Source organism: Oncorhynchus mykiss, chromosome 19 (genome assembly GCF_013265735.2).
Source record: "Oncorhynchus mykiss isolate Arlee chromosome 19, USDA_OmykA_1.1, whole genome shotgun sequence".
Taxonomy (NCBI): domain Eukaryota; kingdom Metazoa; phylum Chordata; class Actinopteri; order Salmoniformes; family Salmonidae; genus Oncorhynchus; species Oncorhynchus mykiss.
Window position 1 is genome coordinate 17,630,132 of NC_048583.1, and position 26,367 is coordinate 17,656,498.

At 45.8% G+C, this 26,367-nt stretch overlaps 2 protein-coding genes across 3 annotated transcripts in view; both read left to right on the forward strand.

The window, feature by feature from the left end:
• Nucleotides 1-14,483, forward strand: part of LOC110497447 (sarcoplasmic/endoplasmic reticulum calcium ATPase 2) — a 19,190-nt gene extending 4,707 nt beyond the window's left edge. For both annotated transcript variants that reach the window (XM_036954371.1, XM_036954370.1), the window contains exons 7-23: nucleotides 1,056-1,222; nucleotides 2,070-2,225; nucleotides 2,391-2,532; nucleotides 2,823-2,989; nucleotides 3,197-3,285; nucleotides 4,078-4,180; nucleotides 6,423-6,554; nucleotides 6,705-6,830; nucleotides 6,952-7,173; nucleotides 7,333-7,444; nucleotides 7,930-8,171; nucleotides 8,371-8,591; nucleotides 8,933-9,135; nucleotides 9,360-9,445; nucleotides 9,578-9,711; nucleotides 10,158-10,275; nucleotides 11,974-14,483. In XM_036954371.1, the coding sequence (XP_036810266.1) occupies nucleotides 1,056-1,222; nucleotides 2,070-2,225; nucleotides 2,391-2,532; nucleotides 2,823-2,989; nucleotides 3,197-3,285; nucleotides 4,078-4,180; nucleotides 6,423-6,554; nucleotides 6,705-6,830; nucleotides 6,952-7,173; nucleotides 7,333-7,444; nucleotides 7,930-8,171; nucleotides 8,371-8,591; nucleotides 8,933-9,135; nucleotides 9,360-9,445; nucleotides 9,578-9,711; nucleotides 10,158-10,275; nucleotides 11,974-12,282 (2,729 nt within the window). In that variant the 3' untranslated portion in view covers nucleotides 12,283-14,483. The remainder of the gene's footprint in view (nucleotides 1-1,055; nucleotides 1,223-2,069; nucleotides 2,226-2,390; nucleotides 2,533-2,822; nucleotides 2,990-3,196; nucleotides 3,286-4,077; nucleotides 4,181-6,422; nucleotides 6,555-6,704; nucleotides 6,831-6,951; nucleotides 7,174-7,332; nucleotides 7,445-7,929; nucleotides 8,172-8,370; nucleotides 8,592-8,932; nucleotides 9,136-9,359; nucleotides 9,446-9,577; nucleotides 9,712-10,157; nucleotides 10,276-11,973) is intronic.
• A 494-nt stretch (nucleotides 14,484-14,977) lies between these two features.
• Nucleotides 14,978-26,367, forward strand: part of LOC110498668 (large neutral amino acids transporter small subunit 3) — a 36,812-nt gene continuing 25,422 nt past the window's right edge. The window contains exon 1 of the mRNA XM_036954372.1: nucleotides 14,978-15,148. The gene's annotated coding sequence lies outside the window, so the exon portion shown is untranslated. The remainder of the gene's footprint in view (nucleotides 15,149-26,367) is intronic.

Sequence of the window (26,367 nt, forward strand, 5' to 3'; positions counted from 1 at the left end):
ATTATCAGCAACCATCACTCCTGTTTTCAAATGGCACATTGTGTTAGCTAATCCAAGTTTATCATTTTAAAAGGCTAATTTATCATTAGAGAACCCTTTTGCAATTATGTTAGCACAGCTGAAAGCTGCTGTGCTAATTAAAGAAGCAATAAAACTGGCCTCCTTTAGACTAGTTGAGTATCTGGAGCATCAGCATTTGTGGGTTCAATTACAGGCTCAAAAACAGAAACAAACAAAAAACGTTCTTCTGAAACGCATCAGTCTATTCTTGTTCTGAGAAATAAAGGCTATTCCATGTGAGATCTTGCCAAGAAACTGAAGATCTCGTACAATGCTGTGTACTACTCCCTTCACAGAACAGCGCAAACTGGCACTAACCAGAATCGAAAGAGGAGTGGGAGGCCTCAGTGCACAACTGAGCAAGAGGACAAGTACATTAGGATGTCTAGTTTGAGAAACAGATGCCTCACAAGTCCTTAACTGGCAGCTTCATTAAATAGTACCGTAATACACCATTCTCAAAGTCAACAGTGAAGAGGTGACTCCGGGATGTTGGCCTACTAGAGTTCCTCGGTCCATGCTCTATGTTCTTTTGCTCATCTTAATCTTTTATTTTTATTGGCCAGTCTGAGATATTGCTTTTTCTTTGCTACTCTGCCTAGAAGGTCAGCATCGAAGTCGCCTCTTCACTGACGTTGAGACTGGTGTTTTGCGGGTACTATTTTATGAAGCTGCCAGTTGAGGACTTGTGAGGTGTCTGTTTGCTTACTGTTGACTGGGGCAGCTCTAGCAGAGCAGAAATTTGACAGACTGACTTGGAAAGGTGGCATCCCATGACGGTGCCACGTTGAAAGTCACTGAGCTCTTCAGTATGGGCCATTCAACTGTCAATGTTTGTCTATGGAGATTGCATGGCTTGTGCTGAATTTTCATACTCCTGTCAGCAATGGGTGTGGCTGATATAGCCAAATCCACTGATTTGAAGGGGTGTCCACATATTTCTGCAATGTAAGACTTGAACCAACACCTCCCCGTTCCGCCCCGTTTTCCCCCAGTGGGTGATAAAGTCCCAGCAGACATCCGGCTGACCTCCATCCGCTCCACCACACTGCGAGTGGACCAGTCCATCCTGACGGGGGAGTCGGTGTCTGTGATCAAACACACAGACCCAGTGCCTGACCCGCGAGCCGTCAACCAGGACAAGAAAAACATGCTGTTCTCTGTAAGTGGTGGGGGTGGGGGGTGGGGGGTGGGGGGGGGGTGGGGGGGTCATTATCTGATTAGAAATAGACCAGCACAGCACGTGGGATTAAGGCATCAAGCTAAAAGGTGCACATTTGTTTGTGTGTGTGAGAGCGAGTGTGTGTGTGTTTTATTGATCTAATGGGAGATATGGTGTGAGAGAGGAACCAGAACTCAGGACTGTGTGTGTGCACTGTGATGCTTTGATGTGAGTGTTGAAGGTGTGACTCAACCGTTTGTAGAATAAAACATCACTCACATTGTTTGCACAGGACACGTACAAAAATACACAATATACTGTGTGATGTAACCTACTAAAGTGCTCCTCATGCACTTCTGAAGAGCCAGGTGAACGAGCTTCAAGACCACTGTCTTCCAGGTCAATGTACTGATAGTGGAGCCATCGAACTGGACCATCGAGGGCTGTGTTGGTACTAGACCTACCCCCACATACGGATTCTGTTCTGTATATCACTAAACGATACCGAATGTGTGAGATGCATGTTGTTGACCCCCCCCCCCGCACACCACCTACATAGTCAGAACACAATTTGTGATTTATAATACATCTACCCAAGGAGCACAAGACGTTGGAAACACTTCTTTGTGGTTTTAAATGTCTTTGACAAAATGTTGAAAATACAGTGTGTATTTCTGGTTGAAAAGACGTCTTTCTGCTCTTGTGTTGACTAATCCCTACGTTTTTTTTTTTTCTTCTCTTGATTCGTGTTTCTATTTGATCTGGAAAAGTATGCTGCTTATCAGATCAAACTCCTGTAGTAGTTAAGAGTGTACCAACACATTGCTTTGTATCATTGTTCTTCCAGGGCACCAACATTGCGGCGGGCAGAGCTATAGGTGTGGTGGTAGCTACAGGGGTGCAGACTGAGATCGGGAAGATTCGCGACGAGATGGCTGCTACAGACCCAGAGAGAACACCGCTGCAGCAGAAACTGGACCAGTTTGGAGAACAGCTGTCCAAGGTACAAGGACTTTACTTCTCTTCCCTCTTTCTTTTCCTCATTCATTTTATGTAATCTGTCAGCTGTATTGTTCCTTAACTGACTTTCCTAGTTAAATAACATAAAAATGTTTTAAAAAATTGTGAGTGGCAGTGTTGTGATTACAGGCTCTCTCCCTCACTCTAGGTGATCACAGTGATCTGTGTGGCAGTGTGGGGTATCAACGTGGGCCATTTCAATGACCCGGTCCACGGTGGCAGCTGGCTCAGAGGGGCCGTCTACTACTTCAAGATCGCTGTGGCACTGGCTGTAGCTGCCATCCCTGAGGGTACGTTGTGGGACCAACCACCTCTCTCTTTCCTATCTCTCTTCTCTTATTTCTTTCTCTGCCTCCATGTGACACACACAAAGTAGAGCATGAGTCAATTCTATTCTATTCTGAGCAATCTAAATCAAAATGAATTCTCTCAAGACAGCTCCTCTCTGTGTCCATGTAGGCTCTTAACTCGATAAATAGATTGATCAGCCAGTGTACTTTTGTTACATGACTCGGAAGAACCATTATGGAACCATATATTTAACTGTCCCTTCACCCTATTCAATCTTGCCCGCCCACAGGCCTACCCGCTGTGATCACCACCTGCCTGGCTCTGGGGACCAGACGCATGGCCCGGAAGAATGCCATCGTCCGCAGTCTGCCCTCTGTGGAGACCTTGGGCTGCACCTCTGTCATCTGCTCCGACAAGACTGGCACCCTCACCACCAACCAGATGTCTGTCCACCGGGTGAGAGGGAGGGAGGGAGGGAGGGGGGAAAAATGGAGATGGGAGATGAGTAACCACTTTTGGTTTCCTGGAGCTGACCTGAAAGTGGAATGGTTTGGCATGTTGATTGACAGACACTCAGCCTGATGCTGACCTAACCTAACTGATTGTGACAATGAGTGTGTATTTTCTAACCCGGTCTGTCTGTATCTGCATGTGTGTGTGTAGATATTTGTTGTGGACAGTGTGTCAGGGGAGCGATGCGCCCTGAGTGAGTTTTCGGTGACCGGATCGACTTACGCCCCGGAAGGGGAAGTGTGAGTGCCTTTAACCTTTTAACTGATGATTGCCATGTTCAAAACAACTGGGAACTTGGAAATATCGGACTTCAGTCCGTTCAAGACAACGGGGAACTCGGGAACAAAACGAGCCCCGACCGGGAAAAATCTCTTTGAATGGTCATCCAACATGAAATTCCATGCCAGAAACTCTCGCATCTTTCTAGAGCGCTGAAATTGTGAACTGAAGATCAGGGAGGTCATGATTTGTCCGCATTTCTTTGGAGTTTCCAGTTGTCTTGAAAGCACTAGACGTCATGACGACTCACTCATCCCCAATTTTGCTAGGACTGTCTGAGTGGGGAGGGGAAAACTGAAAACTACCTGTTATTGGCAGAGGGGTTTGGACTCTTATTGGTCTATTAACTAATTTACTGCCTGGTGATGTCACCAGGCTGGCCAAAACTCTATCCCACCAAAATAGGCTGACATTTCAGGCAGTCTTGTCAATTGGACATTATCATTTTTCACAAGTTCCGTTTTATTTCAACCTCAGTGTGGAAATATATATATTACAGATGAATCACGTTTCTGATTGCACTGGACCTTTAAGATGCTGAGAAATGTTATCTTTCTAATATTTGGTTCCCCTCTACTTCTTTCTTTCTCTGGTCTCATTCTCCCCCTCTTCTGGCTTTTCACAATCCCTTACTTCTTACTCCATCTTTCCCCTTTCTCTCTTACCCTCTCTCCCTCTTATCTCTCCCCATGTCATCTTCCATATCCACCTTTAACTCTCTTCTCTTTGTCCCCTCTCTCTCTCTTCCCCAGTTATAAGGATGAGACGATAGTGAAGTGTAGTCAGTATGAGGGCCTGGTGGAGATGGCCTCTATCTGTGCTCTGTGTAACGACTCCTCTCTGGACTACAACGAGGTGAGAACAGTGCCAGCCCACTTTGCTCACTGCACTGCACACCATAACCACTACACTACACACCATAACTACTACACTACACACCATAACTACTACACTACACACCATAACTACTACACTACACACCATAACTACTACACTACACACCATAACTACTACACTACACACCATAACCACTACACTACACACCATAACCACTACACACCATAACCACTACACACCATAACCACTACACTACACACCATAACCACTACACTACACACCATAACTACTACACTACACACCATAACCACTACACTACACACCATAACTACTACACTACACACCATAACCACTACACACCATAACCACTACACTACACACCATAACTACTACACTACACACCATAACCACTACACACCATAACTACTACACTACACACCATAACTACTACACTACACACCATAACCACTACACACCATAACCACTACACTACACACCATAACCACTACACTACACACCATAACCACTCCACTACACTACACACCATAACCACTACACTACACACCATAACCACTACACTACACACCATAACCACTACACACCATAACCACTACACACCATAACCACTACACACCATAACCACTACACTACACACCATAACTACTACACTACACACCATAACCACTACACACCATAACCACTACACACCATAACCACTACACACCATAACCACTACACACCATAACCACTACACTACACACCATAACCACTACACTACACACCATAACCACTACACTACACACCATAACCACTACACACCATAACCACTACACACCATAACCACTACACACCATAACCACTACACTACACACCATAACCACTACACTACACACCATAACCACTACACTACACACCATAACCACTACACTACACACCATAACCACTACACTACACACCATAACCACTACACTACACACCATAACCACTACACTACACACCATAACCACTACACTACACACCATAACTACTACACTACACACCATAACCACTACACACCATAACCACTACACTACACACCATAACCACTACACACCATAACCACTACACTACACACCATAACTACTACACTACACACCATAACCACTACACACCATAACTACTACACTACACACCATAACTACTACACTACACACCATAACCACTGCCCTGCCCACCATATAACCACTGCCCTGCACACCATATAACCACTGCCCTGCACACCATATAACCACTGCCCTGCACACCATATAACCACTGCCCTGCACACCATATAACCACTGCCCTGCACACCATATAACCACTGCCCTGCACACCATATAACCACTGCCCTGCACACCATATAACCACTGCCCTGCACACCATATAACCACTGCCCTGCACACCATATAACCACTGCCCTGCACACCATATAACCACTGCCCTGCACACCATATAACCACTGCCCTGACCACCATATAACCACTGCCCTGACCACCATATAACCACTGCCCTGACCACCATATAACCACTGCCCTGACCACCATATAACCACTGCCCTGCACACCATATAACCACTGCCCTGCACACCATATAACCACTGCCCTGCACACCATATAACCACTGCCCTGCACACCATATAACCACTGCCCTGCACACCATATAACCACTGCCCTGCACACCATATAACCACTGCCCTGCCCACCATATAACCACTGCCCTGCCCACCATATAACCACTGCCCTGCACACCATATAACCACTGCCCTGCACACCATATAACTACTGCCCTGCACACCATATAACCACTGCCCTGCCCACCATATAACCACTGCCCTGCCCACCATATAACCACTGCCCTGCACATCATAACTACTACACTACACACCATAGCCCCTGCCCTGCACACCATATACAACCTCTGCCCTGCCCACCATATATAACTACAGCTCTGCCCTGCCCACCATATATAACCACTGCTCTGCCCTGCACACCATATATAACCACTGCTCTGCCCTGCACACCATATATAACCACTGCTCTGCCCTGCACACCATATATAACCACTGCCCTGCCCTGCACACCATGATGCATACAAATGTCCACAGACAGACACTTCTTAGTTCTAGTCCTGGAGAGCTACTTTTTTTTGTTCCAGTCCAGTAGCATCTGTTTGGAATAATACATTCAAATAATATCCTTGTTGACCCTTAACCTGTGGGTGTGTGTGTCCCCCCCCCCCCCAGTCTAAGGGTGTGTATGAGAAGGTAGGCGAAGCCACAGAGACGGCCCTGTGCTGTCTGGTGGAGAAGATGAATGTGTTCGACACAGACCTCCGAGGACTGTCCGCTGTCGAGAGAGCTACTGCCTGCTGCTCGGTGTGTGTCTGTAAAATAAATAAAAAATCTGTGTCCGTGCTTTTGAAAAAATCTGTGTGTACCATTTGAGACGTGCTGACCTAATTTACCTCCTGGCAGGATGATTGAATGATATCTCCTCTCTCTCCCTCCCTATATCCTCTCCATCAGGTGATTAAACAGTTGATGAGGAAGGAGTTGACGTTGGAGTTCTCTCGTGACAGGAAGTCCATGTCAGTGTTCTGTTCTCCCAACAAGCTCAGCCGCTCTGCCACGGGGGCCAAGATGTTTGTCAAGGTCAGCTCTCTCCTCTCTCTGTTCTTTCTTGTCGTTTCTGTTCCTTACGCGTTTCTTTCTTCTGAGCTCTTTCTCTATCTCTCTCTCCTCACTTTGTATCAACTTGTCTTCTCTCTCCCAGGGAGCTCCGGAGAGCGTGCTGGAGCGCTGCCGTTGGATCCGGGTGAACGGGGGCGCGCGGGTGCCCATGACACCAGCGGGGCGGGAGCAGCTCCAGGGGACCGTCAGGGAGTGGGCCACGGGGCGGGACACCCTCCGATGCCTCGCCATGGCGACCCGGGACTCACCCCCCGAGATACGCTCCCTCAACCTGGAGAACTCGGCTACCTTCGCCGACTACGAGGTGAGTGATTTTTAGGATTATTTCATCCTTTGTGTTATTATGCACTTTTTATTAAATCTCTTTTTATTGATTTTTGACTATAAAGTGTGTTGTGGATTTTAAAGGCACTTCAAATAGTTTTATTTGATTAGCGTTAAATAAACAACAATGTCCCCCCAGTCGGACCTGACCTTCGTGGGCTGCGTGGGGATGCTGGACCCCCCCAGGAAGGAAGTACTTGGTGCGGTCCGCATGTGTCGACAGGCTGGCATCCGGGTCATCATGATCACGGGTATGACACGCCTCGCACACACTCCCTCGGTTGTTTGTTGTGTTGTGATACGTGTTTGTTGGATGGGGAGATGCAAGACACTAAATCCGAGGGGATTCAATAAAGTCAACTTGAACAGAATTTCTAGCCTCCCACTCGTCTACCTTAAAATTATATTATAACGTGAAAGGCCGGGACGATAGCAGTATTGCAATATTTTTTCAATGGCAAAAATGCAAACACGATGTAGACCAAACTTTTTTTTGTCCTTTAAAAAGCTGCTGTATGTCAAATATTGTTTGCTTTAACTTGGAAAATTAAATAAATGTGGCATTCTGGATTTTTTTCCTCTAAGTTAAATCCGCTTTGTGTTTTGTTTACTTACCACGACACTATCGAGTATCACGATACTGGTATCGGCCCGGGCCTAATAACGCAATTTCAAACCGTTTTGCCTGCTGGGTGTCATCTCTAACGTCTTGCCTCTAAACTCACGTCCCCCCCAGGTGACAACAAGGGCACGGCCATGTCCATCTGTCGTCGCGTGGGCATCATCACGGAGGAGGAGGAGGAGGCGGGCAGGGACGACCCGTTCTCAGGGGGCCTGACGGGGAGGGAGTTTGACGAGCTGCCCCCCCACCTCCAGAGGCAGGCCTGTCGTACCGGACGCTGCTTTGCCCGCGTGGAACCCACACACAAGAGCCGTATCGTGGAGTACCTACAGAGCCTTGATGACATCACAGCCATGGTGAGGGGGGGATGTGTGAGTGTGTTTAGGGGGTTGGTGAAAGTGTGTGTGTATCTCTGGCAACAGTGTGTTCCTGTCTAGGGCTCTACTTTGTGACACTTAAAAAGGCATGTTTGCATTGTGTGGGGCCTTTCATGCGTTTCCTCCCTTGTTTTGACTCACTGCCTGTTCTTGCCCCATCCCTCCATCCCACTCTCAGACTGGTGATGGAGTAAATGATGCGCCAGCCCTGAAGAAGGCAGAGATCGGTATCGCCATGGGTTCAGGCACGGCTGTGGCCAAGTCCGCCTCCGAGATGATCTTAGCTGATGATAACTTCTCTACCATCGTAGCGGCTGTAGAAGAGGGCAGAGCCATCTACAACAACATGAAACAGTTCATACGATACCTCATCTCTTCCAACATAGGAGAGGTTGTCTGGTGAGGATAGGGGGAAGGGGGACGAGAGGGATGGATTAGAGGAGAGGAAGGGAAAGCCATCTATAACAAAATGAAACCGTTTATAGGAGAGGTTGTATGGTGTGGAGAGGGAGAGAGGGTGGTGGGGTTACGGTTATAAATAAAGGGGAAGGATAACAGAACAGTGGTGGACATTTAGGAGTACTCTTTAGGTCAGGTGACAATAGGGAGAAGGAACATTTTAAAAGGAGGGATGGTTGAAGGGATTAACTTGAGGGGAAAAAAGTAGTCTGGGACAGTGAAAGAGGATTTCTGAATTATTATGTTGTATCCCTCTCTCACTCCGACCCTGTCCCCTCCAGTATTTTCATGACGGCTGCGCTGGGCATGCCCGAGGCCCTGATCCCAGTCCAGTTGCTGTGGGTCAACCTGGTGACAGACGGCTTCCCGGCCACCGCCCTGGGCTTCAACCCCCCTGACCTGGACATCATGTCCCGCCCCCCACGCTCCCCCAAGGAGCCACTCATCTCCGGCTGGCTCTTCTGCAGATACCTCATTGTCGGATGTGAGTAAATCTAGTATATCTCGATCTATGGCAGATACCGCATTGAGGCTATAGATTATGAACAGACAGTATTTTGAGCTTGTATACTTTGCAGAGGTAGCCTCATGAGTGCTTTGTGACTGATGTATTTGTAAACCAATAACATTTGGACGATTTGATTTTTACGTCACAATATCAGCTGGGATTCTAGAATATACACATCTAACCTTTGACCTCTCTCTCAGGCTACGTGGGAGCGGCCACAGTAGGAGCTGCAGCCTGGTGGTTCATGGCAGCACACGACGGACCCAAACTCTCCTTCTACCAACTGGTAAGAACACGTCCCTCTCTTCTCTCACTTCTCTTACTTTAACATCTCTGACCTCTCACTCCCTCCCCATCTTGCTCTTTTTATATATTTTTTGCTCTCTCTATTTTCTCTCCTCCTCCTCCTCCTCCTCAGTCCCACTATCTCCAGTGCAGTGAAGGCCACGGGGATTTTGCGGGGGTGCAGTGCTCAGTGTTCGAGTCGCCCTACCCCATGACCATGGCCCTGTCCGTGCTCGTTACCATAGAGATGTGTAACGCCCTCAACAGGTACGCTACTAAAACTGCAACTCCCAACGATTCCTTGCGGTACTTAGCATCGGTCACAGAGATGATTATTTGTGACGCGACACAGAACAAGTTTTTAGTTCTCGTACGATAACATTTCTATTTACATTCTACATGTATGAATATTGACTGTACAGTTCATTCAGTTCTATTGCATTTGTAATGCATTTGTAGTCCACCTTTTCTCTTTTCAATCAGACATAAATATTTACGTCAAATTAAACAAACAAAGATCATGATATGCATGCCTATTCAATCGAGTACAGATTTTTATCAGATTATTTAGTATATGTGTGGATATTTTACTGACATCTGACTTTGTACTGATATCCAGAGCTCTGTTGTGTTTAATATCAATATTCTATTGGCATCTTATGAGTTTGTACTGGTCCATTTCTGAGCACCGCTGTGTGTGTCCTTGTCCTCAGTCTGTCAGAAAACCAGTCCCTGCTGAAGATGCCTCCTTGGTCCAACCCCTGGCTGGTGGGAGCTATCTGTCTCTCCATGGCGCTCCACTTCCTCATCCTCTACGTTGACCCCCTGCCTGTAAGTGTGTGTGTGTGTTCGTTCATCTGGCATAAATGTTCTACTGACTCAGAAAAACACTAAAAGAAAGATGCCCAGGGTCCCTGCTCATCTGCGTGAACGTGCCTTAGGCATGCTGCAAGGTGGCATGAGGACTGCAGATGTGGCCAGGGCAATAAATTGCCATGTCCGTACTGGGTGATGCCTAAGACAGCGCTACAGGACGGACAGCTGATCGTCCTCGCAGTGGCAGACCACGTGTAACAACACCTGCACAGGATCGGTACATCCGAACATCACACCAGCGGGACACGTACAGGATGGCAACAACAACTGCCTGAGTTACACCAGGAACGCACAATCCCTCCATCAGTGCTCAGACTGTCCGCAATAGGCTGAGAGAGGCTGAACAGGGCTTGTAGGCCTGTTGTAAGGCAGGTCCTCACCGGCAACAACATTTGAGCCTATGGGCACAAACCCACCGTTGCTGGACTGGCAAAAAGTACTCTTCACGGATGAGTCGCGGTTTTGTCTCACCAGGGCTGATGGTCGGATTACACAGAGACCTGTACTCTGGAGCGGGATCGAGGTGGAGGGTCCGTCATGGTCTGGGGCGGTGTGTCACAGCATCATCGGATTGAGCTTGTTGTCATTGCAGGCAATCTCAACGCTGTGCTTTACAGGGAAGACATCCTCCTCCCTCATGTGGTACCCTTCCTACAGGCTCAACCTGACATGACTCTCCAGCATGACAATGCCACCAGCCATACTGCTCGTTCTGTGTGTGATTTCAGTGTTCTGCTATGGCCAGCGAAGCGCCCGGATCTCAATCCCATTGAGCACGTCTGGGACCTGTTGGCTCGGTGGGTGAGGGCTAGGGCCATTTCCCCCCCAGAAATGTCTGGGGACCTGCAGGTGCCCGGAGGAAGAGTGGGGTAAAATCTCTCAGCAAGAACTGGCAAATCTGGTGCAGTCCATGAGGAGGAGATGCACTGCAGTACTTAATGCAGCTGGTGGCCACACCAGATTACGAATGTACTTTTGATTTTGACCCCCCACCCTTTGTTCAGGGACACATTATTCATTTTCTGTTGGTCACATGTCTGTGGAACATGTTCAGTTTGTCTCAGTTGTTGAATCTTATGTTCACACAAATATTTACACATGTTAAGTTTGCTGAAAACAAATGCAGTTGACAGTGAGAGGATGTTTCTTTTTTTTGCTGAGTTTATATAATATTATTTATGCTTTGTGGAAGAATATGATCTAATGCAGAAAAATATCTTGGTAGGACAAGGTTATGTATGTTTATACACATGGAAGTCAGTGATATGTTTAATATTTACTATAGGTTAAAGAGGCAGTACAAATGTCATGTGACTAAAATGAAAGGACATTTTAGTTGACCAAAATGGTCCCATTGTTTTCATTATTTTGACAGACTAAATCATTATTCAAATGCCAAAAAATGGGACTAAGACTTGACTGAATTTTTTTTTTTAACTGCCAAAATGACCTCTGCTGTACAATGAAGTGCCTGTGTGTTACATTGTTCTCCTCCGATATCTCATTGTTTAACCACCCCTTGCCTTCTCTCTCCCATCCCTTCTCTCCCTTCCTTTTCTCCCTTCTCTCCCTTTTCTCCCTTCTCTCCCTTGCCTTTTCTCCCCTCTCCCTTGCCTTTTCTCCCCTCTCTCCCTTGCCTTTTCTCCCATCCAGGTAGTGTTCCAGATCCGCCCCCTGTCATGGCCACAGTGGGTTGTGGTCCTCAAGATGTCCCTGCCTGTCATCTTCATGGACGAGGCTCTTAAGTTCCTGGCCCGGAACTGGATCGAGCCGGGTACCAACGTGGAGCGCCAGGAGGAGGAGCGGGAGCGCCGGCGGAGGGGTCAAGGGCCAGGGGGCATGACCGCCGCCGTGAGCAGGGCGTTCAAGGGCGTGTCCTGGTCGTTTGTTTTAATGTCGTTCCCGCTACTAATCTGGATTTACAGCCTGGACTCTGATATTACTAACATGTTCTATGAGTGAAGGGGAGAAGATGGGGTGGGAGGGGTTTGGGGAATGAATGAAAGGGAAGGAACTATAAAATAAATAGGGGAGCAAGTTGAGGTGAAGATGGAGTGCAGGGAAAGGAAACATTAAAAAAATACATTTTTAGAGGGATAAAGCCAGGGATGAAAGGTGAACAATCTGAGACGGTGAGAGGAAGAGGGATACAAAGGAAGTGAAGAGGAGGGAGCTGATACAACCTAGCTCATCACTCTGACTTTTTTAATACGGGCCCTGAGCGTAAGTGAGGGATTTTACAAAACTCAAGGTCCTATTTAATCATGCCTGGTTTAACGTGTTACCGGAATAGTTCTTGAAAATAACACTCCTCTTGTGCAGAAAGAACGCACGTTTGGGTTCACGTAGCTCCTTGACAACACCATTTTTACAATGTGGGACAAAGCAGAGAAGAAACGCAACTTTGTAGTTGATTCAAACTATCTTTCTGGCCGCTCAGAATGAGTGTTTATCTTTTTTCAATTTAACTTCTCCCCAGAAAGCTTGTTTAGCGGATTTGATTGAATATGGCTGTTGCTTGTGTCTTGAACTCTCTCCTGCATATTTATTCAATTTTGAAAGGTAAATTCCTGTCTATAGATGATTTCTAACATAAGATAGTACTTATAAATTTCATTCCAGTTTCTCTACCTGTAAGGTGACAGGTGGGAAGATAGAGAGAAAGCAGCTTCTTCAGTCCAGTCTAGGGAATGGAGGGATGACTGGATGGAAAGGGAAAGCTGAAGAATCTTCCAGCATCAGTCAGACTGGCCACACACTTGACATTCCAGTCAGCTTCAGAAATTAATCAATTCATATTTAATTTAGGTGTCATCAAACTGTGTCTAGAGAAGGACAGCAGAGTACTTCTTTAATGTGTATTTCTTAGGGTTATGGGCTGGCAAAGCTGAATTTTGAAAAGTAAAAGATTTTGCGTTCGTTTTCACTGCACTATTCATATTTATTAACGACACGGAATTGTTTTCTTTTTTTGATTTGTCAGATTTCTATACCTAACTTCTTTGCTACAGAATGGATGTTGCCTCCATGTACGGTTCTGATTAAGGTTGGCTACTCTTTATGACATCATACCCTTTGTCTCCTTATCATCATGCATGTTTGAGATTGACTACTGGTACATTGCAGATGGACTGCTCAGAATCACTGATCTCCAAATCACCTTGCATTCTAAATAACTACTCGTTATGTGATCAAGATTAGCGATTCTGCGCTGTGCCTTGCTCAAACACATCCTCCTCAAACACGCTGACTGTTGCTCTATACTAGAACTGTCTAGGTTGGGTAGTAATGGGCTTTAGGTGCAGGCTTGGCATCTTTTTGCGTTACCAGATTCGTTCTGTCCTCCACACGATTTCAGCTGCGTCCTTAAAGTTCCTCACGTAGGCCTAGAAGTAGTAGACTTGCCTCTCCGGAAGGCTCCAACATCTCTGACATTGTTGTCGGCCTGAGAAATTGCATCATATTTCAACTAGGCTACTCTACCATTCTACTAGTTGATCATGTGTTTTGATAGTCTTAACAGCCACTCTGACATCACACCATGAACTAAAGGTACAAAGTTGTGTAGTCTGCTTATGTGGACACCAATACCACTTCCCCTATAGTAGTGGGTTTGTTAGGGCTGGGAACACTTGTGTTTTTTTGACTACACACCAAATTTGCTAACCCCCCCCCCAACATTGTTTTTTGTTTATTATGATTGAGAACTACTACGGTAATTCTGATTAATTGTCGCTGTGGCATCTGTAGTACCCCTACTGTGCCTGTAAAGAATTAGGGGTGCAATTTTTTTGTAGTAAAGGGTTATTATAAAAATCATTAATAGGTGTAAGAATGAGAGGAGTGGAAAAGGGGGATGAGGGAGAGATGCTGAGAGAAGAGGTCTCTTTTCTTTCCATCTCTGTTTCTCTACTAGCGTTCTGCAAGTGCTCTCTGTCTTCATCTGAAACCAATAAGCAAAATAATTCTTAAATTAACAACTTCAAAGGAATAAACATTGAGTGGAGTAATTGGAACTTTTTACAACATTTAATTTTGACTGAATTAAAGTGGGAATGTATTTTGTTTATTGTAAATTGTTCCATTGCTGTCTGCCACATTACTGCTATTTGAAATATTGAAAATGCTTTATGGGATGAAAACAATAAAATTGTTAATTTAAATGTACGTTTCTGTGGTTGCTAATTTGACAGTTAGAGGTCAGAGCAATGTATTTAAATACATGGCTGTGGTTAGGGTATTCTTCACATTGTAAAGCCACAATGTGTCTCAATATGGCCCCTCACCATGTCGTCCATGGTTTCCCAAGCTCGGTCCTGCCCCCCCCCCCAAAAAAAAAAAATCGAAGCTTGAAGAAGAGTTGGGTACTTCAATCCACTGTGTAGTGCTAGGGCAAAAAAGCAGCCTACATTGGGAAACGCTGATGTTGGCTAACCTCACCAGGAAAAACATGCTGTTAGTGTATATATATTTTTTACATCGCCGAAAGGTGGCGCAGTAGAGCAGGGTTTGAAGATTTGACAGCTGTAAAGTACCACTGACAGCTGGGCGTGCATGCGTAAGTGGAAACTTGTTGCTGTGGGGGGGTGTCCCATTTTATATAGACCGTTGGAAGGCGAGAGGAGGGGTTTAAAGCCATGCAGATGTAATGAAGTTGTGACGAGGAACTAACCGAATGGAAAGTGAAGTTTCACAAGACCCACAGTAACTGACTGTAACGTGTTATAGCAACACATGAACAGTTTAAGTCCCGCTTTTTTTTCCCACTAAAGACGGGAAATAAACCATTTACCGTAGATATCGATTCTTTCAGGGATTATCCTCTGAAGTAAGTAATTTCTGTCATATTTTGGGGTTTTGCATGTTCAGAAATTTGAATCTTTTGTGTGTGGTAAGAGGAATTTGACTTTACGCACATGGCACAAGACTTCTCTTGAATATTTGTTTTTTCCCCTCATTCTATTTCATTCTTTATATGACAGTTTCATTTGTTTTCCTATGAATGTACATGCCTTTTGTGTAGACAGCGTGACAAGGATGATTTTATATCAGTTTAAACAATGCTAAAGTTAATATGTTGACACTAGTATGTTTGGCGCTAATTATATATATATATATATATATCTATCACATTTGTTGTTGACACGTTTCAGGTGTCGTTTAGCCATAAGAGTAGTATAATGGAGGGTGACCAGTACATTGTTTATAGTCAACTTTGTATAATTAGAAATAGGTCCAGATTTGAACGCGGCAACGGGCAGTCCATGCGCTGTCCACGTAAAAGGTGGCACCACCGGTGTCACCTGGACGCAGCTGTTAGTGCGCACACAGGGGAGCACGAGGAGAGGTCAAGTGACTGGCCGCACTAGGGGAAACAGCTGAGAGTGAGTCGAAAGAGAGGTGGTTTTACCACCCCTGGTTTTAAGAAGAGATCTGTGACCATCCATTTGAACTCCATATTACTAGTAGTAGTAAACCAACCTATAACCATGCCAACAGCACTAATCAACCAGGGCCACAGACATGGTTGTGATGCAAACCTTCTATGACGTCATCTCTCTCGCTCTCGACACACTTCACAGTTAGTTGGTGTCGGTGGACTGATCTGTTCATGACATGGCCAGTGAATGGTGGTGCCAGTGTTAACATATTGTGTATTTACTCTGCCTTCGCTGGTGTATACAGCAGGAATTGGAATTCCAGCAACTCTTGGAGGAACAGTGGAAGTTGATAGAAGTGCTTCTTTATTATTATGTTTACCAATAAAGAAGATCTTTATCAACTTCCACTGTTCCTCTAAAAGATTTGCTGGATTTCTTATTAATGATGCTTTCCAATTCTCTTTTGAATCAAATGAAATCTTATCGGTCACATGCACATATTTTGGCAGATGTTGGTGCGGGTGTAGTGAAATGCTTGTGTTCCTAGCTCCCACGGCGCAGTAGTATCTAACAATTCACAAAACACACCGATCTAGAAGTAAAAGAATGGAATAAATATACAAATATTAGGACAAGCAATGTCGGAGTCTGGAGTATAAACATAAATATATGATGGGATGTATAGACATTATGGACAGTATGTGGAGAGAATATTTAGTATATATGTGGAAGACGTAGGATAGAATAGTATTTATACAGCAATGGTTGAATGGGATGGCATTGACTAGAATACAGTATATACATATGAAATGAGTAAAACAGTATGTAAACATTAAGGTGACCAGTGTTCCATTATTAAAGATACCAGTGATTCCATGTCTATGTACAATGGTCAGCAGTCTCTAAGATGCAGGGGTTGAGTAATCGGGTGGTAGCCGGCTAGTGACAGTGACTTAAGTTCACGGCAGGGTACTGGGTGAAGGACAAAAAAACACTCCAAAGTTGCTTAGGAGCTAGGAGCAGAGCTGCTATGTCTGTCGGCGCCATCTTCCTGCTGAAGGGAAAGAGAATTCATTGACAGACCATTTCCCCTTTTTCCCATTTGGTTCCACTGGCACACAAAACAAAAAAAAGACTTATGACCAGTGCCTGAATTGGGCCAGTACACACCAGTAATATGTACAGGCTCCTCTATAAAACAGTACCAGCACCCATTTCAGTCCACATCAAGCACTGTTGAAACTATGACTATCAAGCCACATCTCCTTGTTTTTTTTGCTTCGTCATTTAACAGACTCTTATCCAGAGCAACTAGGGTTAAGTTCCTCACTCAGGGGACATCAACAGATTTTTCACCTAGTTGGCTCTGGGATTCAAACCAGCAACCTTTCGGTTACTGGCCCAATGCTCTAAACCGCTAGGCTACCTGCCGTCTCCGTCTGAGTGACGGTTGGAAGTGACGTGACATCCCGTTGGTGATATTCGTCATAGCGATCATACCACGACCAGCCAGACAGACAGTCAGTCAGTCAGTCATTGTGGATAGGACTCGTGTGGCAGGTGCTGTCTCTCTGTATGCATCCCAAATGGGCACCTTATTCCCTACAGAGTGAACTATAAAGGCAGTAGGGTGCCATTTGGGGCCCATCCTCTGTCTGTCCCTGTCAAGGTTGAGATACAACTTTATCTGTTCTGCTGGGGGGCATCGGGGTGGAAAGAATCAGAGAGACAGACAGACGAACGAGATGGAGAGCGAGATAGTAAGAAGAGAGAGATCAACCAAAATGGACAGGGGAGGGGGATTCTTCAGACCTGGTGCCACGCTATACCGCAATAAACAGAGTTCAAATGCAGAGGCCATTGATTGAGTGCTTTTAAAGTAGCCGATCTCCGCTGCGCTGTATCAGAACAATGGACAGCGCCCTACACACTAAAGCAAGGCCCATCTTGGTGATGAATGTAGACTACAAGATAGATAGTGTAATGTACCTATTACAAACAGCCTATATGAATGCAGCCGTACACACAGCTGTCTTGCCAACATAATGCTAACAAAATGCTGAAAGTAGTCGCCTAGTTATTCATGCGTGCAAACTAAAATACTGAATAGCAAGCAGTTTGGCTTAGAATCCCGGCGAATGTGAACGAATGAATGCGAACAGATCAAAACAACTGTACCAAGTAGACCTAGTAAATAAAATAGCAGATCGACAAAGGCACGATCGATATTTAGGCTGGTTACGTTAAACAGTAAACAAACACAGTAATCAAAAAGGTGACTGGAGATCCGAATAGCCAGAACACAGGCTACTACAGTGAGATGCAGCCACGCACAGCTGTCTTGCCACACAAATAGACCAGTAAAGGCCCACTTCAAAAATGGAAAACCATTCCGCTCATGAGTACAGCAACACGTTGTGATATGGCACAATACACTTCTGTGGGTCATATTCGACCCACATAATCAATTAAGCAATGCCGACAATAAACATGTTTCCAATACGTACAGTTCCATTTACAACCACGAAAACCAGTAGGCTACAAACCATAACAGAATGTATCTCTCTCTATGAGGAAACATACCGATATGTAGCTAGCTATACAGCGGGGCATCATTTGGGTTCTTGCATTGGAATTATATTGAGTATTCCAGCCACTCTCTTCCTATGAACCGGTTGCTATTAAAATAACGTGTTTGGACTGAAAACCTGCGGCTAGGGTAGGATTCTAGGCTAACCTGGCCGCCTCCTCTGTTCAAAGACCTTCAGGAAGACTCGGAGGTGGAGAGGGCTATGGAGACATTCTCCTTGCGCCGCTTGTCGATACAGCGCAGCGGAGATACAGATTTTTTCACCAAGCTGTCACTCAATAATTATACGTTTTTTTTTGCTATTTTTATATTAGGGACGTACAACTAAAACTGAGGGGACACAAGTTTCAGCTGAGGGAGGAGCAGAGAGGTCAGGGGTTTCCCATGTTGGGCTACCGAGTGGCGCAGCAGTCTAAGGCACTGCATCTCAGTGCTAGAGGCGTCACTACAGACACCCTGGTTTGAATCCAGGCTGCATTACAACCTGCCATGATTGGGAGTCCCATAGGGCAGCGCACAATTGGCCCAGCGTCGTCCAGGTTTGGCCGGTGTAGGCCGTCATTGTAAATAATATTTTTTTCTGACTTGCCTAGTTAAATAAAAGGTTAAATTACATGTTTGTTTTTTCTGTTTTGTTTCAGTATGAGCACATTCCAGATACAATATCCTTATGTCATATAGATGTGGTAGTAAGTAATCTTTGCCTGCTCATAGTTGGCTAAAATCACATGATTCACACCCGATGATGTCATCAGTGTCTCCGGATGATGCCATCAGAAAAAACATATTTTCTTCTATCTTTGTAACTACAAAACATAGAAACCTGCCGTTTTCACATGTACTCCCTGTTCACCCATGACCGAGTGGCCAAACACGACTCCAACATCATCAGTAAGTTTGCTGACGACACAACAGTGGTAGGCCTGATCACCGACAACGATGAGACTGCCTATAGGGAGGAGGTCAGAGACCTGGCAGTGTGGTGCCAGGACAACAACCTCTCCCTCAATGTGAGAAAGACAAAGGAGCAGATCGTGGACTACAGGAAAAGGCGGGCTGAACAGGTCCCCATTAACGTCGATGGGGCTGTGGTGGAGCGGGTCGAGAGTTCCTTTGTGTCCACATCCCCAACAAACTATCATGGTCCAAACACACCAAGACAGTCGTGAAGAGGGCACGACAACACCTTTTCCCCCTCAGTTCGGGTTATGTTTTGTAGTTACAAAGATAGAAGAAAATATGTTTTTTACCGATGGCATCATCCGGAGACACTGATGACATCATCGGGTGTGAATCATGTGATTTTAGTCAATTATGAGCAGGCAAAGATTACCTAAAAGCACATCTATATGACATAAGGGTATTGTATCTGGAATGTGCTCATACTGAACCGGAACAGAAAAAAAACATGTAATTTAACATTTGTTTTACTAGGAAAGTCAGTTAAGAACAAATTCTTATTTACAATGACTGCCTACACCGGCCAAACCTGGACGACGCTGGGCCAGTTGTGCGCCACCCTATGGGTCCCATCCCCAGATCCTCAAAAAGTTATACAGCTGCACCATCAAAAGCATCCTGACCGGTTGCATCACCTCCTGGTATGGCAATTGCTCGGCATCTGACCTTTAGGAGCTACAGAGGATAGTGAGTACGGCCCAGTACATCACTGGTGCCAAGCTTCCTGCCATCCAGGACCTAAACTCAGGAAAAAAAGAAATGTCCTCTCACTGTCAACTTCGTTTATTTTGAGCAAACTTGACATGTGTACATATTTGTATGAACATAACAAGATTCAACAACTGAGACATAAACCGAACAAGTTCCACAGACATGTGACTAACAGAAATTGAATAATGTGTCCCTGAACAAAGGGGGGAGGGGTCAAAATCAAAAGTAACAGTCAGTATCTGGTGTGGCCACCAGCTGCATTAAGTACTGCTGTGCATCTCCTCCTCATGGACAGCACCAGATTTGCCCGTTCTTGCTGTGAGATGTTACCCCACTCTTCCACCAAGGCCCCTGCAAGTTCCCCCACATTTCTGGGGGAAATGGCCCTAGCCCTCACCCTCCGATCCAACAGGTCCCAGACGTGCTCAATGGGATTGAGATCTGGGCTCTTCGCTGGCCATGGCAGAACACTGACATTCTGGTCTTGCAGGAAATCACACACAGAACGAGCAGCATTGTCATGCTGGAAGGTCATGTCAGGATGAGCCTGCAGGAAGGGTACCACATGAAGGAGGAGGATGTCTTCCCTGTAACGCACAGCGTTGAGACTGCCTGCAATGAAAACAAGCTCAGTTCAATGATGCTGTGACACACCGCCCCAGACCATGACAGACCCTCCACCTCCAAATCGATCCCGCTCCAGAGTACAGGCTTCTGTGTAACGTTCATTCCTTCAATGATAAACGCGAATCCGACCATCACCTCTGGTGAGACAAAACCACGACTCGTCAGTGAAGACCACTTTTTGCCAATCCTGTCTGGTCCAGCGACGGTGGGTTTGTGCCCATAGGCGACGTTGTTGCTGGTGATGTCTGGTGAAGACTTGCCTTTACAACAGGCCTACAAGCCCTCAGTCAAGCCTCTCTCAGCCTATTGCGGACAGTCTGAGCACTGATGGAGGGATTGTGCATTCCCGGTGTAACTGAGGCAGTTGTTGTTGCCATCCTGTACCTGTCCCGCAGGTGTGATGTTCGGATGTACCGGTCCTGTGCAGGTGTTGTTACACGTGGTCTGCCACTGCGAGGACGATCAGCTGTCCGTCCTGTCTCCCTGTAGCACTGTCTTAGGCATCACCCAGTATGGACATTGCAATTTATTGCCCTGGCCACATCTGCAGTCCTCATGCCTCCTTGCAGCATGCCTAAGGTATGTTCACGCAGATGAGCAGGGATCCTGGGCATCTTTCTTTTGGTTCTTTTCAGTGTCAGTAGAAAGGCCTCTTTACTGTCCTAAGTTTTCATAACTGTGACTTTAATTGCCTACCATCTGTAAGCTGTTAATGTCTTAACGACCGTTCCACAGGTGCATGTTCATTAATTCTTTATGGTTCATTGAACAAGCATGGGAAACGGTGTTTAAACCCTTTACAATGAAGATCTGTGTTATTTGGATTTTTACGAATTGTTTCGTAAAAATTGTGTTTTGTACACTGCTGCTACTCGAATAACCTGTACCCCCCCCCCCCCCGCACATTGACTGGTACCCCCTGTATATAGTCTCATTGTTATTTTATTGTGTTACTTTTTATATTTTTTTACTTTAGTTTATTTGGTAAATATTTTCTTAACTCTTTCTTGAACTACACTGTTGGTAAAGGGCTTGTAAGTAAGCATTTCACGGTGTTTACACTTGTATTCGGCGCATGTGCCAAATAAAGTTTGATTTGATGTTAGGGTGGTGCTAGAGTTGACCAATTTCATGTTGAAAAAGGGTGAAGTTTCTCTTTAAACACTTCTCCAGTCATGGTAATAACCAGATATTCTGTGCAACATAGATGTGTTCCCATGTAGTGTACAGGTGTAGTTAAGTGGGACTGGGTATGTGACCACTGCAGCTATTTTTGGCCGAAGTCCCAGTCTGGATGCAGGCCTGTGCGCCAGAGAGGTAATAGACCCTCAGTCAAACCTGCTTTACCTACACACACAGTCACAGATAGACTGGCATTTATTCACACTTATATCAAACATTTTGTATAACTAAACCAAGAAAGACCACAGCCGGTCATTTCAAATGGGAACAAATGAGTCATAGTGGGCAGAACAAGGAAGGTGGTGGGCAGAGCCAATCAAGAGCTAGCGAGATCCTATTGGCATGCTCTCACAATCATTTGCATATGTATGTTAGGGACCGCCTACTCTGAAGTGCGTGTGTGCAATAACTCAATTCGCCTTTGCTCTCCTTCTAAACAACATATTGTTTTGTTGTTTTTTTGTTGTTTTTGCAAAGGGTAAAGTCTACGAAACTTTAGTCCACTCTGTTCGTAACAGATTCTAGTTTTGGGGAACAGAAAACTGAATTGAGATCAAATATTTCATTGACGAGAAAATGAGCAAAATGCCGACCAAAATCCATCTCGTTCCATCTTCTCCCACTGCCGGCCACGCCGAGCGGATGCTTCAAGTGTATACATCCGGTGAAATATCTGTCTTATTGTTCTATCTGTGCTTATATGTACTCACACATACATCTAACATCCATTTGTTTTATGCATACAGACGTCATGCCTATTGGCCACAGGTAAACATATACATTTTTTTTGTGAGTTATACTCCGGAGTTATACTCTTCTCATTGGAATTTACATTTTTACAAGGCACATTGCACAAGGCTAAACTCTCCCTAACTAGGTCAGGCTGTGTGCGTATGTGTGTGCCCATAGGCACATGCAAATAACAGAGTGTGTGTTTGTGTCAGTCCCTGCTCTCTGATACCTGATAGGTCCACGGCATGAGGTCAGACACACAGCGGTAAGGTCAATGTGACGTGGTGAGGTTGGACCCATGTGCAGGGAAGAGACCAGACGAGGAGTCAGTGGTTAAGGATAGACATAAATGCTTTACTGATAAACAGTAGCCGCAGGATCACAGTACACTGGGGAAAACCCCCCACTATGTCTTGAAAACTCACTCAGGAAACAAACACCCCCTGTAAACAATTAAAGCTGCAAAGGAAACCAGAACCCCCCCCTTTAACAGGGAAATCATAATGAGTAATAGGACACAACTGAGTGTCATTAATGTCTTTAATCGCCAGTTTTGTACAACGCGACTCAGACCAGAGCATATCGGACCTATTTTCTCTCCATATCCCCGGATTTCTACCGCAAGCTCTGGAAATTTACACCTGGATCTTGCAGTTAGCTAGCTGCTATCCGAGTGACTATTGGCTTACGTCGGTCCCGGAGCAAACATCAATTATTACGGAGCTAGCCAGCTGAAGAGTTCCATCAGCCACTCCTGGGCTACAATCACCTATCCGGACCCGTTTTACTGCCTATGCAGAGCCCCACCGGGCCTTCACAACTGGACTACTGACGTTATCTGCCCGGGGGAGTTATCCAACTGGCCCCTCCATTGCGACGTTACCTGAACGCCCATCTGAGACAATATCTCTCTCATCATCACTCAATGCCTAGGTTTAGCTCGACTGTATTCACATCCTACCATACCTTTGTCTGTACATTATACCTTGAAGCTATTTTATCGCCCCCAGAAACCTCCTTTTACTCTCTGTTCCAGACGTTCTAGACGACCAATTCTCATATATTTTAGCCATACCCTTATCCTACTCCTCCTCTGTTCCTCTGGTAATGTAGAGGTGAATCCAGGCCCTGCAGTGCCTAGCTCCACTCCTATTCCCCAGGCACTCTCTTTTGATGACCTCTGCAACCGTAATAGGCATGGTTTCATGCATGTTAACATTAGAAGCCTCCTCCCTAAGTTTGTTTTATTCACTGCTTTAGCACACTCTGCCAACCCGGATGTCCTAGCCGTGTCTGAATCCTGGCTTAGGAAGACCACCAAAAAACTCTGAAATCCCCATCCCTAACTACAACATTTTCAGACAAGATAGAACGGCCAAAGGGGGCAGTGTTGCAATCTACTGCAGAGATAGCCTGCAGAGTTCTGTTCTACTATCCAAGTCTGTACCCAAACCATTTGAACTTCTACTTTTAAAAATCCAACTATCTAAAAACAATTATCTCACCGTTTCCGCCTGCTATAGACCACCCTGTGCCCCCAGCTGTGCTCCGGACACCATATGTCCATATCTTCAGAGCTCGTGCTGCTAGGTGACCTAAACTGGAACATGCTTAACACCCCAGCAATCCTACAATCTAAGCTTGATGCCCTCAATCTCACACAAATTATCAATGAACCTACCAGGTACCACCCCAAAGCCGTAAACACGGGCACCCTCATAGATATCATCCTAACCAACTTGCCCTCTAAATACACCTTTGCTGTTTTCAACCAAGATCTCAGCGATCACTGCCTCATTGCCTGCATCCGTAATGGGTCAGCGGTCAAGCGACCTCCACTCATCACTGTCAAACGCTCCCTGAAACACTTCAGCGAGCAGGCCTTTCTAATCAACCTGGCCCGGGTATCCTGGAAGGATATTGACCTCATCCCACCAGTAGAGGATGCCTGGTTATTTTTTTTAAATGCCTTCCTCACCATCTTAAATAAGCATGCCCCATTCAATAAATTTAGAACCAGGAACAGATATAGCCCTTGGTTCTCTCCAGACCTGACTGCCCTTAACCAACACAAACACATCCTATGGCATTCTGCATTAGCATCGAACAGCCCCTGTGATATGCAACTTTTCAGGTAAGTTAGAAACCAATATACACAGGCAGTTAGAAAAGCCAAGGCTAGCTTTTTCAAGCAGAAATTTGCTTCCCGCAACTCAAAAAAGTTCTGGGACACAGTAAAGTCCATGGAGAATAAGAACACCTCCTCCCAGCTGCCCACTGCACTGAGGATAGGAAACTCTGTCACCACCGATAAATCCACTATAATTTTGAATTTCAATAAAAAATTTTCTATGGCTGGCCATGCTTTCCACCAAGCTACCCCTACCCCGGTCAACAGCACTGTAGCTCCGACAGCAACTCGCCCAAGCCTTCCCTATTTCTCCTTCTCCCAAATCCAGTCAGCTGATGTTCTGAAAGAGCTGCAAAATCTGGACCCCTACAAATCAGCCGGACTAGACAACCTGGACCCTTTCTTTCTAAAATTATCTGCAGAAATTGTTGCAACCCCTATTACTAGTCTGTTCAATCTCTCTTTCGTGTCGTCTGAGATTCCCAAAGATTGGAAAGCAGCTGCGGTCATCCCCCTCTTCAAAGCGGGTACACTCTTGACCCAAACTGCTACATACCTATATCTATCCTACCCTGCCTTTCTAAGGTCTTCGAAAGCCAAGTCAACAAACAGATTACCGACCATTTCGAATCCCACCGCACCTTCTCCGCTATGCAATCTGGTTTCAGAGCTGGTCATGGGTGCACCTCAGCCACGCTCAAGGTCCTAAACGATATCTTAACCGCCATCGATAAGAAACAATACGATGCAGCCGTATTCATTGACCTGGCCAAAGCTTTCGACTCTGTCAATCACCACATCCTCACATCCTCATCGGCAGACTCGATAGCCTTGGTTTCTCAAATGATTGCCTCGCCTGGTTCACCAACTACTTCTCTGATAGAGTTCAGTATGTCAAATCAGAGGGCTTGTTGTATGGGCCTCTGGCAGTTTCTTTGGGGGTGCCACAGGGTTCAATTCTTGGGCCGACTCTCTTCTCTGTATACATAAATGATGCCGCTCTTGCTGCTGGTGAGTCTCTGATCCACCTCTACGCAGACGGCACCATTCTGTATACTTCCCGACTCCCGGATGTAATTGTCCATGACCAGGAGAATAGCGGGATATGTAGAGCTAGACAGGGGTACCCTAGGATAAGGGGGTTCCCAGGAGCTGTGATCAAAAGGAAACTAAAAGTCTCTGAGTGATTCACCCGAACCTGCAGTAGAATGGGCTTGGGCTATTCCACCAAGCCGGAGACAATGGGGCATCCATCAAGGGCTTGAATCTGCAGAGGGATGGGACATTTCACGCAAGGGATTTGTATTTTGTAAAAGTCTTGATCAATGAAATTCTCTGTGGCCCCGGAGTCCATGAAGGCTTGAATCTGGTGCTGATGGTTGTCCCAGTGGAGGGTTGCGGGTAGTGACAGACGGTGACTGGGTAGCTGGGAGGTATCTGCACAGCTCGTCAGGGTCTCCCCTTTGTCCCGGCGAGCATTGGCATTTCCCGTCAGCTATGGGCATGTAGCTTGGAGATGGCTGAGACCTCCGCAGTAGAGGCAGCAGCCTTCGAGAATGCGCCTGTCACGCTCCTGTGGGCTCAGACGTGTGCGTCCCAGCTGCATGGGCTCGTCAATGCCGAGTTCGGCGGGCTTGGGGTTCTCAGGAAACCGGGATACTGGGGTGGTGTCATAAAGGCGTTGTCTCACGAGTTCTCGGAGGCGGTTGTCGATCCTGATTGCCAGCATTATC